This window comes from Dendropsophus ebraccatus, chromosome 1 (genome assembly GCF_027789765.1).
Source record: "Dendropsophus ebraccatus isolate aDenEbr1 chromosome 1, aDenEbr1.pat, whole genome shotgun sequence".
Classification (NCBI taxonomy): domain Eukaryota; kingdom Metazoa; phylum Chordata; class Amphibia; order Anura; family Hylidae; genus Dendropsophus; species Dendropsophus ebraccatus.
The window spans coordinates 138046421-138065236 of NC_091454.1; the positions used below are offsets into that span (position 1 = coordinate 138046421).

The 18816-nt window shown below is 40.6% G+C and overlaps 1 protein-coding gene across 2 annotated transcripts in view; it reads right to left on the reverse strand.

The window, feature by feature from the left end:
- Positions 1 to 18816, reverse strand: part of SND1 (staphylococcal nuclease and tudor domain containing 1) — a 502890-nt gene that overhangs the window by 311221 nt on the left and 172853 nt on the right. For both annotated transcript variants that reach the window (XM_069979511.1, XM_069979502.1), the window contains exon 13: positions 15179 to 15289. In XM_069979511.1, coding sequence (XP_069835612.1) covers positions 15179 to 15289 — 111 coding nt within the window. The remainder of the gene's footprint in view (positions 1 to 15178; positions 15290 to 18816) is intronic.

Sequence of the window (18816 nt, forward strand, 5' to 3'; positions counted from 1 at the left end):
ATAGTATAGGGCTGGGATCTGCAGCGAGTCTCGCTGCAAAAACGCAGCATGGAGTCTCGCTGCAGATCCGGCAAGTGGGTTTGAACCCTTAAACTTGCAGCCCCGTGGCAAACTGCCGTGACCTAGAGTATCTGTGCCCTAACTTTGCACCACCCCTCCGTCCTTCCTTCCTACCCTCTTTCCTATTCCACTGCAGTGAAAACTGCAAAAGTGCCTTAAAGATCTAGCCCATGTGCGCCGTGCTTACACAGATGATGAATAGTACAAAACCTGCCTGGAGCATTCCTAATGATGAAGACTGGGGAGGAGGGACAGAGGTTGTGCCAGCCTAATGCATACACAATCTAGGCCACGTCTGTTGGGTACGAGGCTGCGAGTTTAAAAGTTGTTTTTTGGACAATAACTGCATCACCTGCCGAATGGACCCCAGGGGGGGGGGGGGGGACAGATTGTGGGTACAGAGTAACTTTACAGGAATGGCCACTTTCTTATAGACACAGCACTATTCTTGTCTCCAATTTGAACCTGAACTGGAGACAAGAGTGGTGCTGTCTCTGGAAGAAAGTGGCCATGTTCTTCTAAGGCTGCCTTTAGACAGATTTATTTAACAGATTTTTAAAGTCAAAGCTAGGAATGGATTTTAAAAGAGGAGAAATCTCAGTCTTTTCTTTATGAACTGTTCTCTGTTTATAGTATGGTCCCTGGCTTTAGCTTCAAAAATCTGTCAGATAAATCTCTGTGTAAAGGCACCCAATCCCCTATTAAATGGGGCGACAGAGGAGCAAACGAGCGCTGTTAAGAGTACAGGGAGCCAAGGGGAGCTGTGAGAGGGCTACCCGGGTGATCACTTGATTGTCCAGGAAGCCCATGGCAGATAGCAGGGGTCTGCTGCTTCTATTCCACAGAGCAACGGCAACAGATAGTTGCTATATTAGTCGTTTGTCTTTCAACATGTTGAAAAACAAATGACTGCAACAAATCAGCCGACATTGTTTATGTCGGCTGATTGTTATGTCGGCTCCCTCATCTCCATCTATCATCCTTCCCGTGCTCTGCTAATGACCTTACACTAACCTCTTCTATAATCAGCACCTCTCAGTCCCGCCTCCAAGACTTCTCTCGTGCTGCACCAGTTCTCTGGAACTCTCTACCCAAAGAGCGAAGACTAATTTCCAACACCCCCAGTTTCAAACTTGCCCTGAGGACTCATCTCTTCAGGTGCGCTTATAACATTTCCTAATCTTGTCTCCCTCTCTGCTATCCCTTCTGCATCCTCTCTATAACCTCTGCAGCACTGCAGCGTATTCACAAAAATGATGCATTAACACAAGTAAATGATGCTAAAAGTAAGGATCAGAGCCTTATTGTGGGGCTCAACTCAAAGATAACAGATGTTTGATCATAATATGTGCATGGAAATGAAAAGAAAAAAATTCAAAAAGTTCTTTACTTTATTCCAATATCAGCATTACATGTAGAGAATACAGTATGCTGTGTGGTGTTACAGGTAGAGAATACAGCGTGCTGTGTGGTGTTACAGGCAGAGAATACAGTATGCTGTGTGGTGTTACAGGCAGAGAATATAGTGTGCTGTGTGGTGTTACAGGTAGAGAATACAGCGTGCTGTGTGGTGTTACAGGTAGAGAATATAGTGTGCTGTGTGGTGTTACAGGTAGAGAATACAGCGTGCTGTGTGGTGTTACAGGCAAAGAATATAGTATGCTGTGTGGTGTTACAGGTAGAGAATACAGTGTGCTGTGTGGGTGGGACAACAATGAAATGATTAAAGGGGTTGGCTACTTTATAGTAAAATAGTTTAGCGTACAATATTAGTAAGTGTACTCACTGTATATACTGACAGCAGCTCCCTGTGTACCTCATAGAGCTAAAATCACACTCCCCTCCTCCAGGCTGTACTGCCCTGCTCTGTGGTGTTTTGGTCCATAAGATTGCTGACATGGAGGAGCATGTGACCATGCCCCCCCCCCCCCCCCCCAGTGTCCACTACTGAGCCTGTATATGTCTATGGTGGACCATATTATGGACTGAAACAGAACAGAGCAGGGCAGCCTAGCCTTGTAAGGGGAATCTGATTTTAGCTCTATGAGGTACAAAGGGAGCTGCTGTCAGTATGTACAGTGAGTACACTTACTAATACTTTGTACTGACCTATTTTACTGTAAAGTGGCCAACCCCTTTAAGTAATGCAAATAATTCGGTAACACAATGAAACTACAACGTGTGAACACAGCCTAGATGTTCTACAATAGATTTGGGCGGGGAATGGGCAGGGTGGAGGACTGTGATGAACAGCTGAGGGAAAGCATTGCATTCTGGAACCTGTAGAACTGTGTACAACTGCTCAACCAGGAAGTGCAGAAACACAATACAGAACAAAACCCCCCAAAACAAATGGATTTTGGTTTTGGTTTCACAACTGGAATAGATAGGCAAGTAATGCTTTATGCTTCTGCAGAAGTTTAATTTTTTTAACCTCTACCTGGAGTTTCCCTTTATTTTTTTAAATTTATTCATTGTTTAACTTACTATAAATATAACATGTATTCTACTTATATGTATATTTAAATAAGCGATGTGGAATCTGTTGGCGCTATATAAATAAATATTATTACTACTACTACTACTACACGGGGCGATTATAGGCCATAACTGCCAATATCGGCCAATAATCGTTTTGTGTAATAAGGCCTTTTTGCTGGAAAACCTCTTTAAAAGATTTTGTCCTATCCTTAACAATCAAATCCATATAAAATCTTTACACTTGTATAATAAATAATAAATAAAAAAGCATCTGCTACATCATGTGATCCCAATAAGGAAAAAACTGATAACTATAGAATAGAAATGAAGACTTTCTGTTGCTATTAACCTACTTGCTGGGATACAACACAACTGCTGGCTGCACGAAATATCTTCAGCACTTTCAATTATAAGAGATTTAGCATCTGATAAAGCTTCTTTATATTTCATACACCAAACTGGTGATTGCAAATGTAATCGTCACAGTAAATCCAAGTTAACCTTCATAGAATCATTTACAATGAGACCAATAAGAGGGAACAATCTATTGCATAGGTCAGGTATCCAGGAGCTTAACCCCTATTTTGCCCTTAATGACCAGGCCATTTTGCGTGTTTGCATTTTTATTTTTCCACCTACAGGGCTGTTAGGGCATCATTTTCTGCACCACAATCTCTAGTTTTTATTTGTATATTTTCCATTTTTTTCCATACATTTTTCTTAAAATTTAATTACATTTTCTAATTTTACAAAACTGCAATCTTTGTACTTTTTTCATTCTTTAGTTCATCATAAAGGAATATTATTGTTATATCTTAAAGCGTCTCTGTCACCTCCAAACCACCCCTAAACTTAAAGAGGTATTCCAGGAAAATTTAACCTTTCCCCTATGCACAGGATAGAGGAAAAGTAGGAGATTACGGAGAGTCCAACCTCTTAACCCCACCGGCGAACTTTGTAAAGGAACCTGCAGGCTCTGTTATGAGAGATGGAAGAGCACAATGTGATCATTGACAGTGAGGACCCTGCTGCTGGGCTTGCTACATAGAGCCCCTGTGCATAATTGTTAAGGATAACATATTTTGTATTTTTAGTGAAGCCATTATAATATGGCGCTGACTTTCCAAACACTAAGTGACTTTTACATTCCTGAAGGCTTAAGTTAACACTTTGTGATAAACAAGTACACGCTCCCCCAGGATATATACTGAATGCCATCTTTGAATAAATGAAATCCACCTTAACCATCATGGTATTTGATTCTCAGTGTGGACTATAAATAATATAATTTATAATTCAGGTTAGTCAATATGACAGCACTCTTAAAGTGTCTCCATTTCATAATGACAAGAGAGCTCATTATGATGTCACAACTTCCTACTTTCTATGACACCTCAGGAAGGGGTTAAAATAAATATCACCTTGATTTGTTTTTTTTACTAATTTGACACAAAAACATTTTTTTTTTTTTTCTTATCTTTTCTTACTACGGGGAAAGCCATTTTGCATGAGCTGTTGTATCAGCATTTAGTGATATGCTTTAAAGCAAGTGCCATGGACCACAGGCACGATAGACTGGACCTATCCAATTCAAAAGAATGAGAGGGTGTCTGGACGTGCTCAGTGACCTTTATAGAGGTTGTTCTAGAGAGAGGGAGACGCAGAGTTTGGAGCAACAGCTATTGTGTGTATCCCTGTTATATTATAATAAAAAAAAAAATATATATATATATATATATATATATATATATATATATATATATATATATATATATATATATATATATATATATATACTGGTGTCCTGCTTTATTGTATCTAAATGAATAAATAGCCTTAAATCTGTAGCAGATCCTGAATGTGTGAATGGACCCTTAGGGCCCTAATACATTGTGCGAAAAATCGTTTAATTTTTAACAATATATCATTGTGTGTATGCAGGCAATGATAAAAAAAAAAAAAAAAAAAAAAAAAAAAAAAAGTGCATCATTGATCACATCTTTTAAGCTGACCCTAAAATTGGTAATCATTTGCTAAATATTCTCTAATCTTATGTGTATGTGCATATTGTTCTTTCTTCTGCTGGGATCAGAAAGAGTAAACACACTACTATCGTGTTATGGTGAACGATTTCAAGTCGTTCCCAAAAATGCTTGTTTGTTGTCTAATAGACCACTATAAGTATATACCTATATAACTATAAGATGTAAATTCTTAAGTTTGTCTGTACTGTACTTTGTAGCTTGTACTAAAGCTATCCAATTTCTTTTTTTTATTTTTGGGTTGGGTAGCCAGCGTGACTTGATGTCTAGCAGTAACTAATTCTTTATGGTGGAGGCCGTAAATGCAGTTTTAGGAAAGAAAGAAAAAAAAAATGAAATGTGTTTCCCTAGAAACAATAACAGTGATTACTTTATAAAAGCTTGGATTGCAAAAGACTCTGCAGTCTAGAAGAAAGTGTTCAATAACCACTAAATGACCACTATACCCCTGATGCATCCATTACGCAAAGCACTGAAGCAATCTCTGGCTTTTTAGTAGCGAATTTACAAATGAAAACGAAGCAAACTGCTTCCTTAGCTCGGCAATCTGCTTATCAGCCTGCTGCCTTTGAACTCAATGCCGCTCTGTGCTGCTCCATTCCAGGTACCAGGAAAAGCTGGATCAAGTCCTGAGAAAGCTGGATCCAGTCCCAGGACTGGATCAAGCTTTTCCAGGCATACGGGGAGGAACGGCACGTACTTCAAAGGCAGCTGACTAATGAGCCGACTGCCAAGCTAACAAAGCAATTTGCTTTGATTTTACTATAAATTTGCTCATCTCTAATCAAAAGCATAAAAAGCATAACTAAACATAATAACTTGTGCAAATAATCATTTCACTGATCTAGACATGCAAGAAAATACAGACAGCTTGTTTCTTTAGTTCTTAACTAATATCATGGAATGCAAAAATACAGATCAAAAAAGTATAATCTCCTACATATGTGGACAGTCAACATAACTGGAGAGTGCAAAAAGGCTCAAAATAGTAAAAAATAAAAATAAACTATACTTATACCCATTTAAAATCACCTTTTTTTGCACAGCATCTCTTATTGCAACTCCAGTACTCAAGACCCACCAACAGGTCATGTTTTGAAGATTTCCTTAGTATTTTACAGGTGATTTAATTATACTCTGTATCAAGTATAATGACAGGCATAGTTTATATGGGATATCCTCAAAACATGGCCTGTTGATGGAACTTGAGGACTGGAGCTGAGAAATACTGCTCTACATATATTATGTTCCAGCCCACCTCAGAGTGCTGGACTAGTATGGACTCACCCCTTCAAAACTCAGGGAGGGATTTAGCAAATTGGTGTAAAGTAGAATTGTCTTGGTTGCCCCTAGCAACCAATCAGATTCCACTTTTCATTCCTCAGACTCTGAAAAATGAAAGCTGATTGGTTGCAAAGGGGAACTTAGACAATTCTACTTTACACCAGTTTGATAAATCTACCCCTGGGTCTTGCTGGAATCTGTCCTCTTCTTGGTGCCCCTCAACACTGCCTCCTAGATAGCTGCCTCTTCCTGCCTGGCCTTGTAACATCCCACCATTACTCCTATGTTACAAGCACCTGTCTTCCGGGTTTCTTGTTCCACATCTCTCTCTGCTTTTCCTAATCCTCAGAAAGACAAAAAGGAGCCCTGGAGCATGGACAGGTAATGTATACAGTTTAAGCAAGGGCTGCAAGGACATCAGTAACTATGTCCGTGCAACCATTGCTAAACGATTACCGGGCCGTGTAATAGGCTATTAAACGAGTGCCGATCTAGCAGATCAGTGCTCTTTTACAGTATTTATCGGGCCCCCATCAGCCCGTAAGTGTAATAAGGCCCCTATACAGGGCAGAGGCTGGTGGAGGGAAGCCAGATGGCAAGCAATGCTGCAGCTTGACCCCACCACCTAAACACCTGCACAGGAAAAAGAGGTTTTCATAAAATCCACTTATGACCTTGGGCAGGACTGGTATGTACTTTACACTATTCTGCGGTGTATGTAAAGATACTTGCACCTAAAATGGCCAAAAGAGCCAACAGATTCCCTTTAACAATGAGTCCGTAGCTGCAACACCAAATAGAAAAGCAACATTGGTGCTTCTCTAAAATCTAGATAAGTAAAGAATCCTTGAAAGCATGCTCTGTTACAGATCAGTAAGGAAAAGAAAGGTAGGATGTTAAATACAGAAGAGAAAAATCCCTTGAGCTTGCTTAAAACAAGCCAAATTGTGAGCAGATTGAAAGCATGGCTGGTGTGATTCATCTAACAGCTCAGTACAACAAAATCAAAATTAAAGCTTCAAAAAGACAAGGTACTTTAATAAAAAAAAAATATCTGGAGACAAAAAAAAAAAGGAAGATCATTTTGTGAAACCCTGAAGGAATTTTTTTTTTTTTTTTTTTTTTTTTAAAGTCTATAGGGAAACCTAAGGTACAAAATGTCAATACCCCCTCCCCCCCGACAGAGAAGCTGAACAGGATGATAGATCACTTACATTGATCTGTACAGCTGATTCAGAGATATTCTCCTAAATAACAAACAATAAGTAGTCCTCTTGGATGGCCCTATTCCACAAAGCGATTATCGTTCAAGAACTCGCTCCAACGATCAGTCATTAACAATAACCAATGATTTTTTGGCGAACGATACCACATAATACACGTGGAGGAACGTGAACGATATATGTAGTTTAACAATTCTTTTGCAGTCGTTACATGGTCATTTAAACGTTCGCCAGAGTGATCATTTAGGCGGGGAATTGAAAGGTGGAGGTGTGACAGATGTGGCAAAACCTGAAAACAATGGTGTGAATTTAAGACTGTCCAGCCTACTGTACCCACCTCCACAGCTTGCAGTCTCCATTTTGATCATTGTCCTTTGAGCAGCAGAGAGCAAAGCACATTATTTTCGGAACTTGATCCATTTGCTTATCGAATTTTATGATGGCGATGCTGAAGAAGCGTGGTCTTGAAATTTTGAGTGAGCGAATAAGTCTCCAAGAAGAACAGGACGCCCACAAGGAGGAGCAGCAATCTAAAGGCCCTATTCCACGGGCAGACAGTGAGGAGCATACGAGCGCTATCAGTGCTCGTTAGCGCTAGTTTGTCCCTCGCTCCCGGCTCGCTGCCACCGCGTGTAGCATGTCAGTGCAGGAAGGTCCACGGGGACTGCCCGGGTGATCGCTAGATCGTCCGGGCAGCCCATAGAGGATAGTGGCAGTCTGCTGCAGCCATTCCTATTCCGCAGAGCGATCACAGCACATGGCTGGTATATAATTCGTTTGTTTTTCAACATGTTTGAAAGACAAACAAACGCAACGATTAGCCGTCATGAACGATGTCGGCTGATCATTGCCTTCTATTCCACGGGACGATTATCGGCCATAACGGCCGATATCTGCAGATAATCATTCCGTGAAATAGGGCAGAAAACTCCACCCACCAGCTGCTGATTGGCAGTTATCTATCCATGCTGTGTATAGTCAGTCAACTGTCAATCAGCAGCTGTGGGTAGGGGGTTGGTAAGAATCCTATTCTCCTGCATTTTAGGAGAATGGCTGAACAGAATGATGTCAGTAATATACCGATGTTTTCAGCATTTCTGTCACTAGTTTATGCTGCCCTTATTTAAGGCAGCATAAACCTAGTGACAGATTCCCTTTAAATAAACATTAGCACTTTGAATTATACTGTTTTCCCATTTGAAGAGGTATTAAAGGGATACTCCAGTGGAAAGTTTCAGAAAGTTACATAGATTTGTAATTTATTTCTATTTAAAAATCTCTAGTTTTCCCATACTTATTAGCTTCTGTATTTCCTGCAGGAAGTGGTGTTTTCTTTTAAGTTTGACACAGTGCTCTCTGGTGCCACTTCTGTCCAAGACAGGAACTGTCCAGAGCAGCAGAGGTTTTTTATGGGGATTTGCTCCTGGTCCGGAGCGTTCCTGTCTGAGACAGTGCTCTCTGTTGCCACCTCTTTCCGACTGAAAAGACAACACCACTTACTGAAGGACATACAGCAGCTGATAAGTATGGGAAGATGAGATTTTTTTAATAGAAGGAAATTACAAATCTATATAACTTTCTGAAACCAGTTGATTTGAAAGAAAAATATTTTCACCGGAGTAAATCTTTAAAGGTGAAGCTATGCTATACAAATAAAACAGAAATCTGGGATCCTGTTAGCCTATATTACAAACCACAAAAAAAAAACACACTTAAAACTCCTCAAAACCTGTGAAACATGAAATGTGTGAGATACAGATAGGATACTATATATAGAAGTGACTATTAAATAAAGAGCATCTGCCACTGTTTTTGAATCAATGTTAGCTTAAAATATATTTTATTACATTTACCAAAGAATACAAAATAAGGCATCTATACAAATTAAGTGCTTAGGAAATTATAAGACCACAGTCTGGGGCACTTCTGACGTGTATCATTTTGATGGATGCACCCCTCGCACATGAGGTGGTCTTACAGTAAAATCACTTTAACTGTGTGAAATCTTTTCATTATAGAATCTAGCTAAATGAAATAATGCAGAGGTTCACGCTATTCCATCCAGCATACCATACTGGTTACATCCCAAACAGAGGCCAAAAATTATGCACTGTCGTATATTTAAGGGTCTACAGATCTGTATAATTGACAATCCAGGACTTGTAAAGGCCTCTTTGTTTAACAGTGTACAGCCAATTTTAACACAGTGTAAAAAGTCTTATCTTGTCCTCCAGTGGTCTTTGCACATGATGCCACCAATGAATTCTCGCGGATAAACTCAGCGGAATTTCGCCGGCTGTAAGCGCGCCTTTCCGCCTGCTCTATAGACACCATTTTATGGGCCGGCTGATTCCGCATTCCGCCAAAAGAATTGACATGTCAGTTCTTTTGGCAGAATGCGGAATCAGCCGGTCCATAGAATGGTCTCTATGGAGCCGGCGGAAAGGCGCAAGTCGTGAGTGCATACAGCCGGCGGAATTCTGTGGAGTTTATCCGCGATAATTCCTCAATGTGAACCCACCCTAAGGGAGTACAGGAAAGTCTATGGCTGTATTCATATTTTTTCAGGAAGCCTTAGAGCTGCATTCAACTTTTTCAGCCACCGGTATTCAAATACTGAACAATTGGACTCAAACTGCACTCATCTCTAGTGCCCACACATTGTAAAAGGCCACCTGCTGTCACTGTCCAACCCTGCGTTAGGGAGTCATGTGGGTGGTCCTACTCAGGGATTGACAGCTGTATGTGTATGTGAGCATATAGAGGACATTGTCAAGGACTGCCAATTTGACTACTTTACTCATTGTCAGCTAAGTAGAAAAGAGGTTGATTGACTGTTTTCACTGAGTAGGACCACCCACATGGCTACTTATCCTACAGTTAACAGATTTACACAATGAATGACATTCTATACAAAAATATATACAGTGGTACCTTGGTTTAAGAATAACTTGGTTTAAGAGCGTTTTGCAAGAAGTGCTGACAGTTTTTCAAAATTGTAACCTTGTTTAAAAGCATTGTTTTGGTTTAAAAACTCCCTGTACTGGGTGGGAGGTACTCTGACCAAGGAAGTCTCCCTCACCTTCCGAATCATAGCAGATCCACTTCAGGCTCGGGATATACACACTGCAATAATGTGCCTGCCATTGCAAAATCAGCCATTCACACTGCTGTATAGAAAAGTTTCTGTCACTGTCCTCCTGCACAGCTTTGTAATTCTCACTTCCTGAGTGGTCCATGCTGGACACATACCCCTTCCCCACCACTGTCATGTGACCACACAGACCTCGGACAGCAGCCCTGCTTCTCTGTTCTATCCTGTTGTACTACACTCCTGCATTATGGGGATCTGCAGTTCCATCCTTTATCTACAAACTACTGTTGTTTTTTCATTCTTATACAACTACTATACATTATACACCACATGCTGATTGCTATACTGTACAGTAACATATAATATGACAAATACAGCTTTCTTAATGTTTTTTCATTTGATTTACATGTTATTCAGAAAAAAAAATCATTATTTTGGGGTGTGGAACCAATTCTCTGCATTTCAATGATTCCTTCTGGAAAAATTTGCTTCGGTTTAAGAGTGGATTTGGATTAAGAGCACGGTCCCTGAATGTATTGTGCTTGTAATCCAAGGCACCGCTGTATAGCTATCTGCTCAGCTCCTCTGGTTCTATACATTATACCTGCAGATTAGACTGTTTTCTTAATGGGACAAGTTCCTTTAATGGAAGTCACAGCTTTCTGACAGTTCCCCTTTAAATGAGGCTGAACATTGGAAATGAACCGGAGAGCAAAGATCACAGCCAAGAATAACTAGAAACACTATATAAACTTGTTTACTGTAAAATGTTATGCACTGAGAATTTATAACAAATTACATTGTGCATTCAATGTGTAAAGCACAATGTAAATGGTGTCCTTGAAAGAAAGCTAGAGACCAGCTTACTAGCGAGAAATGCTCAAACAGGAAGCTGTGACCATAGAAAGGAGTCCAAGAGCAACGTCAAGACGAATACCTTAAATGATAGTAGAAGATATTTAACCCCTAGACTACCCTGGACATACAGTTACAAAATGGATGTCTGTCACCAGACGACCCATGACGTAACTGTCCAGGGTCTTTAAGAAGCTACTGTATGAAGAAAGCTCCGGAGCGTGCTTTATAGCGGGGGTGGGGGTGGTGGACCCTCACTGTTAATGACAGGCTGCAGCGCTTTCAAGGACCGCCAGAGGTCTCTTACCTTCCTCCGTGCAGTCTGATCTGCGCTTTGCTGATTGAGTCTGGCACAGGCAGGCTCAACCAGCAGAGCGCCTATAACACTTATTATTGCTATACCTAGGGCATAGCAATGATCAGTGTATGCAATCTAAGTATTGCATGTAAATGTCCCCCAGGGGGACTTCAAATGTGTAAAAAAAAAAAATATGTAAAAATGTTTTTATAAAAAGACACCAAAGCCCCTCCCCCAATAAAGATTAAAATCACCCCCCCCTTTCCCATTGTATAAATAAGACATATAAAAATAAACATATTATATATCGTAGCGTGCGTAACTGTCCGATCTATTAAATATAAGAAATCGCCATTGCAAACTGCGTAAACGAAACAAGGGAAAAAAAGCACCAGGTTTGACAATTTTTTGTTACATTATATATTTAAAAAATTAATAGGAAGTGATCAAAATGTCTGATCTACACAAATATGGTATTAATAAAAACTAGAGATCTAGAAAAATAGAGGCGCAAAAATTACACCCCAACCAGCCCTGTAGGTGAAAAACTAAAACAGTTATAAGGCGTCACAATAGGGCCATTTTATTAATAATTAGAAAAAAAAAAAAAAATTAACCCCTTGCCTCTAAAGCCTGTTTTGGCCTTAATGACCGGCTCATTTTTCAAAATCTGATCGGTCTCACTTTATGCGCTTATAGCTCAGTGATGCTTTAACGTATGCTAGCGATTCTGAGATTGTTTTTTCGTCACATATTACACTTTGGTCACTACTTTGTGTATTTTTTGTGAAAAACATCAAAATATCATGAAAAATTTGAAAATTTAGCATTTTATGAACTTCTGAAATTCTCTGCTTCTAAAAAAGGAAGTCATAGCACATAAATTAGTTACTAAATCACATTACCAATATGTCCTCTTTATTCTGGCATAATTTGGGAAACATATTTTACTTTTTTAGGGTGTTACGGGGCTTAGAAATTTATTAGCAAATTATCACATTTTGTGAAAATTTCCAAAACTCATTTTTTAGGGACCAGTTCTTTTTTTAAATGGATTTAGAAGGCTTGTATACTGGAAACCCCCATAAGTGACCCCATTTTGGAAACTAGACACCTTAAAGAATTAATCTAGGGGTATAATGAGCATTTTAACCCTACAGGGGCTGGAGGAAAGTATTCACAATTAGGCCGTAAAAAAAAAATCGAAAATTTAAATTTTCCAATAATATATACGTTTAGATTAAAGTTTCTAATTTTCAAAAGGAACATGAGGAAAAAAAGCATGCCAAAATTTGTAACACAGGTTCTCCTGAATACAACGGTATCCCAGATGTGGGCGTAAACCACTGTATGGGCACACAGTCGGGCTCAGAAGGAAAGGAGCGCCAATTAGCTTTTTTAATGCAGATTTTGCTGAAGAAGTTTGAGCGCCAGGTGCGTTTGCAGTGCCCCTGTAGTGTCCGCAGAACAGATACCCCCCAAAAGTCACCCCATTTTCGAAAGTACACCCCTCAAAGAATTCATCTTTGGGTAGGATGAGCATTTTGACCCCACATGCATTAGAGGAAAGTATTAAAAATTAGACAGTAAAAATGAAAAACACTATTTTTTCCAATAATATGTTTTCTTCTCTTGTTCCTCGTAAAAATTGAGAAATTTCAAACTAAACAAAGTACCCCAAAATTTGTAAAGAAGGTTCTCCTGAATACAACGGTACCCCATATGTGGGCATAAACCACTGTATGGGCACACAGCAGGGCTCAGAAGAAAAGGAGCGCCAATTAACTTTTTCAATGCAGATTTTGCTGAAGAAGTTTCTGAGCGCTAGGTGCGTTTGCAGAGCCCCTGTAGTGTCCGCAGAAGAGAAACCCCCCAAAAGTCACCCCATTTTTGAAAGTACACCCCTCAAAGAATTCATCTTGGGGTGTGGTGACCATTTTGACCCCACAGGTATTAGAGGAAAGTATTCAAAATAAGACCGTAAAAATGAAAAACTCGAATTTTTCCAATAATATGTTGGTTTAGTTAAAAATTTCTTAATTTCACGAGGAATGGGAGAAAAAAAAACGTACCCCAAAATCTGTAACGGAGCTTCTTCTCAGTAAAACTGTACCCCATATGTGGGCATAAACCACAGTATGGGCACACAGCCGGGCTCAGAAGGAAGGGAGCGCCAATTTGCTGGAGCAAAACCGCAGCTAGAAATAGTTATTAGAATAGCGCAGTTACTAAAATACAATAAAAAATGAGATAACGGGCAACGTGGGGTGGTTACGGATAAATTGAAGTGCTTATAGGTAATTTGGGGTCGTTACAGGCAATCTGGAGAGGGTGGTCGGGGGCAACGTGCCGTGGTCGGGGGCAACGTGCCGTGGTCGGGGGCAACGTGCCGTGGTCGGGGGCAACGTGGGGTAATTTGGGAGTAAACTGCAATTATTACTATAATAAAAAAAGTGTGTGTTATTTTTTTGTATGTTTTTCACTTTTTGTACTTTATACATTCATTTTCACTGTATTACTATGATTACTGTGATATTTTCTATCACAGTAATCATAGTTCAGTGACAGAGACCAAAATGGGGGGGGGGGGGGGGTGACTGAGGGACGGGGGTGACAGGAGGGTGGGGGGCGACACACTGACACTTTTTATCCCATGTCACCAATGATTTATGGTAGTATATACCGCCGATCGCCAGCTCCGGGACCACACGGGGGGGTCCCCGATCACTGCCCCATGCTCTCCGCTACCTCCGGTGGCGGAGAGCATGGGGCTTTGATCATTTATTCATTTCCATCCCTGCGAACAAACATCGTTTGTTCGCAGGGATGAGGGCGGCCATCTTGGATGTGATGGCCGCCCGGGGAGGGTTAGTAATTGGCCACTAGGGGGGCTGATCTGGGGGCTGATTTATACATTTTCATCTCCCCCCCACCGTGGATTCACGGTGGGGGGAGAAGAAAGCGATCGGCGGCGGATCGGCGCTATAACGGAAATAGTGGCGATCCGCCGGTATCGAGGGACGAGGGGGGGGGGGGGGGGGGGGGGGGGACATCAGATGTGGCGGCGGGAGGAGGCAACGTTCACTTTTACCGTATAGCGCATTATGTAGACACAGGAACCCCCCAAAAGTTACCATATTGCATTATTTTTTTTTGACGATTTCACCAATTTATATTTTATTTTCATAAATAACATTTTGGGGGTTCCGTCATACATGTTATGGTAAAATGAAAGATGCCATTACAAAGTACACCTATTCCTGAAAAAAAACAAGCCCTTTTATGGTCCTGTAGATAGACAGATAGAGAAATAAAAGTGCTAGAGCTCTTAAAAGGGGAGGATGAAAAAACAAAAATGCAAAGAATTGGCGCGGTTCACTGGGTCATTTTGGGCTTGGTCCTCAAAGGGTTAAGTGTTACTGTCATTACAAAAAAAAACTTCAAAGACATATTAAAAATAATTTTGATCGGTCCGGGTCTGAGCGTTCAGACCTGTACCAATCAGGAGAAAGAGCAGGGAGAGGACTGTGCTGCAGTGCGTCCTTTCCCCGCTCTGAGTTAGAAAAAGAATTGGGCTCCACCAAGCTCAATTTTAAGTCTGACTCATTTTGCTAACTCAAAATGGACACACTGCAGCATGGTCTTCTCCCAACTCATTCTTACAATGGGTACACTCAGACCTGGACTGACTGAAGCTTCTGCCATGTCTCTATGACATGTCAAAAGTTTTCTGTAACAGTAACACTTTAAAAAGCAGCCATTGATAACATGAACTGTCAATTACAGCATTGCCTGCAACAAGTTACCCAAAGTGCCACAAATAAAACTAGAAGACACCTACCTGGCCTCCGCTGCCAACAGCTCATCATAATGGGAAGATCTCTGGTCATCATCCTGGCGATAGCGGATCACAGTGGCCAGGCCTTTGCTAACCAGGGCTTCTGCAATGTTTCTGAGAGAGAGTAAAACATAGTTATGCATTAGACATTATGTAGCTGTATTATTTTAGTGAGAGGCACAAGATTCCTTTTTTGTAAACCTTTATTACAAAGGTTGAAAATTACCAGAAATAATTTGGCCTAACGCTACCACTCCCCTTAAACTGCTCACATCAATCACAGCTTGATTTTTATTTCTGGGAAAATAAAAGCTGAGCTGTGATTGGTTGATATGGGCAGTTTACACCATTTACCTTTTTACACAGTTTGATATCTGGGCAAATATGAGTGTTTTAAGCCAACATATACCAGTGATGTTCAGCATTACTGTCCCCTTAAAGTGCATGAGAGTTTTGTGTGCTCCTCGCGAAATGTCCTAGCTTGCTACCTAGCACTGATTTTTTTTTTTTGTAAGCCAGAACAAAAATAAAAAAGGTTAAGTATTCTTATCCCCCACCTGAGACATGTCCCATGACCAGCACTGCTGCCCAATGTAAGTCTATGCGGTAGCCTTGCTCACAGACACAGAGCGGGGAAAGGGGCCCATGAGTACTGGTGAACAAATAGTGGTGGTTTCACACAAAAGTGTTTCTAGGCATGTGGGATGGTCATGCAAGTGATGGTCCTAAACAGCTCAATACAAAAATGAAACCAATGTTAAAACAAGCTCTATTTTAACAAGTATAAAAGAGTTATTTTCAAGCAGAAACAAAATACACACATCTTGTCATTCATTTTGACAAACATGTTTTCTTCAACAATCATGCCCCCTTTTGCCCAGTTCCTTGCCAGTAAAGCTTTGCTACCATTTTTTACACTTAAATGGTGACCATACAGAAAAGCTACCACACTAGCAGAAGAAAGGAAGTGTACGGGACGCATCATATTGCCTTTCTGAAAACGCGACATGGGATTTCATCTCTGCTACCCTGGTCCAGGTTCACTGAGCAAATGTAATTATCCGCAACATATTTTTGACATTTCAGAATTCTATTTGCTTCCATTCCTACACCTTTCAGTTGTCAGGGTCCAGTTCCCACAAATGGACACACCAATACCAGCAAGGAAAACCTCTCTTTACAAGAGACAATGTCCACACGTTCTGGCTTTAGGTAAGGAGGAGTGGCTGGCTTAAATGTTGCACAGGGTTCAAAAACCACTTGAGTAATAAGTCACAGAGACAGGAGTCATAAATCATAATAGGGTTATTTGACACCCAGCTCTGAACACCATCTCCAAAACGAGAATTCTGGACATCCTGTGAGCAAAATTAATAAAAAATCTGTTTTAGCTAGTGACAGTGACCATATTAAATAGAGTGAAACCTCTCTAGAACAGCCCCTAGTAGGTTTCCTTTATTTAGTTTTTTTGGTTGTTGTTTTTTTGCCCTCTTTATGAAGAGATTTGCATTACATATTTACATATTACATATTTGACTATGCTGAATCAAACCCCCTAAATCAAAATCCAACTTGGGACAGAAAGGCAACTTATGACCCATTTCAAGGATGACTCCCAAACTGCTAGTTTAAAAACTGTAGTTTCGCGTGTCAGCATTGTGGACGTGTACATCTGCCCCACTTTAAGCAGGATTTCAAGTGAATTATTTAAACTGTTCCTTGGACACTGGCGGGGGCTTTTAAGGCTGTCCAATAAAGTTATTTTTCAAAAAGCCAATTGTCCATCAATGGTTTGGATAACTTCTGCCCACCATATGTGACACAAATGCATGACATATGTTGGTCCAAACCTTTTGCACAAGCTGATTTCTCACAAGCTAAGGAAGCAGCACACAGTTTTATCATATCTCCCATAGACATAAATGAAGACCACTGTAGTGTGAATATTCTTGAATACATGGGGAGTGTGGTCTGTCATACACTTTTATTACCATGTGCAAACATGGCCTTAATGTTATAGAAGTGTAAGCAAAACATTCATTCTAAGTTATGAATGGGAAATGAGCTAACATCCAGTATATATGTGCACTGTATCTCCTACATCTGTTTTAGTAGCAGGAAGACAGCCATGCCAGATGAGGGAGTCTGCATACCAGTTCAGAAAGCGAGAAACATTTTTCTCTATTTAGAGATCACTTTGCCTGGTAAGTGTTATATAAATAAGGTGACTGTTGATCACACCTAGATATCTGTTTATTCAACACACTGCATGCAATGAAAACACAGAAAGACTCATTTAATTTTTCGCTCCATATAATGGCACTAAAGAAACATTGCATACATTAGGATGTTATACAGGAGTTTGCATTAATTTAAACTTAGGTTTGTGTTTCCCTTTATAACATTTACATCCAGAAACTGATCAAAATATATTAAAGACAATGACATGCTCACCTCAAGTTAAGCTTTACTTAAAAAAAAAAAAAAAAAATCTACTGATTCAGGTGACAAAACAAAATGTATACAATAGGGGGAATATGAGACTGAGTCTTTCACACATCAGTCTCAACTAAACTGGAATACGATGCACCAGGATCAAGAAACACTTAATATCCTAGCGTAAAACAAAGACTGGAAATAAAAAGGTCATCAAGCCCTAAACAGCATTGCTAGGAAAACGCTCTCCACCAAAGACCTAAATAAGATGTAAATACCTAAAAATAAAATGTAAAAAAAAATAAATAAGAGGATAGAATAGCAGGGCTGAGTTCTGGCACCAGCTTTTCTTAATATGCCAGGGATGAAAACATTGCTTCCAATAGTGACTAGAGACCACTAGAAAGGTCACTGATGCACAGATGTCCAGGTCACAATGAAGCAGTGTTTTCCTCCTCAGTTATGACACTTAGTTTTAACGCCATGATCTAAAGTTTTTATTGGTATGTTGGTGCAAATGGAAGTTTTGGTGGCCTTTTTATTAATTTTTTAATAAAAAAAAAAAAAAAGAAAAGAAAAAATCTGCGATTTCTATAGATTGCAGCCTTAAAAGGGGTCAATGACAGGGAGCAGCTAGATCTTGGCTGCCTGTCATTATGCCTGTTTCCTGGGACACTAATTTGAGCAAAGATACTCACACTGAAGCGGCCCTGCACACATTAAAACCCCTTCACAGTAAGGAACACACACTTCAACTGCACAGAGCTTTGGCAGTGCACAGAACATATTTACAGATTGTGGACGTGTAGGGGTTAAAGGGGTCTTCCTATCACAATTAACATTTCACCACCAGGTACATCCTCTTTAATCTGAACAGACGGATCGAATGGCGCAGTCACTGGGAAGCCGGTGCCGCGGTCCGTTTTTCGGACCGTGGCCCGGTTCTCGTGCACGGCGCTGTTCTATGCACCGGAACCGGCCGGTGCTCAAGCACTAGAGGTAGGCTGGGCCGCCCCCAGTGGGAGAGAATTCCCTCCCCTGTATGACGCGGCTCCATTAGAATGAATGGAGCCGCGTCACAGAGGGGCGGGAATTCCCTCCTACTGGGGGCGGCCCGGCCAGCCTCCAGTGCTTGAGCAGCATCCGGTTCCGGTACATAGAACGGCGCCGTGCACGGGAACAGGGCCGCTGTCCGAAAAACGGAC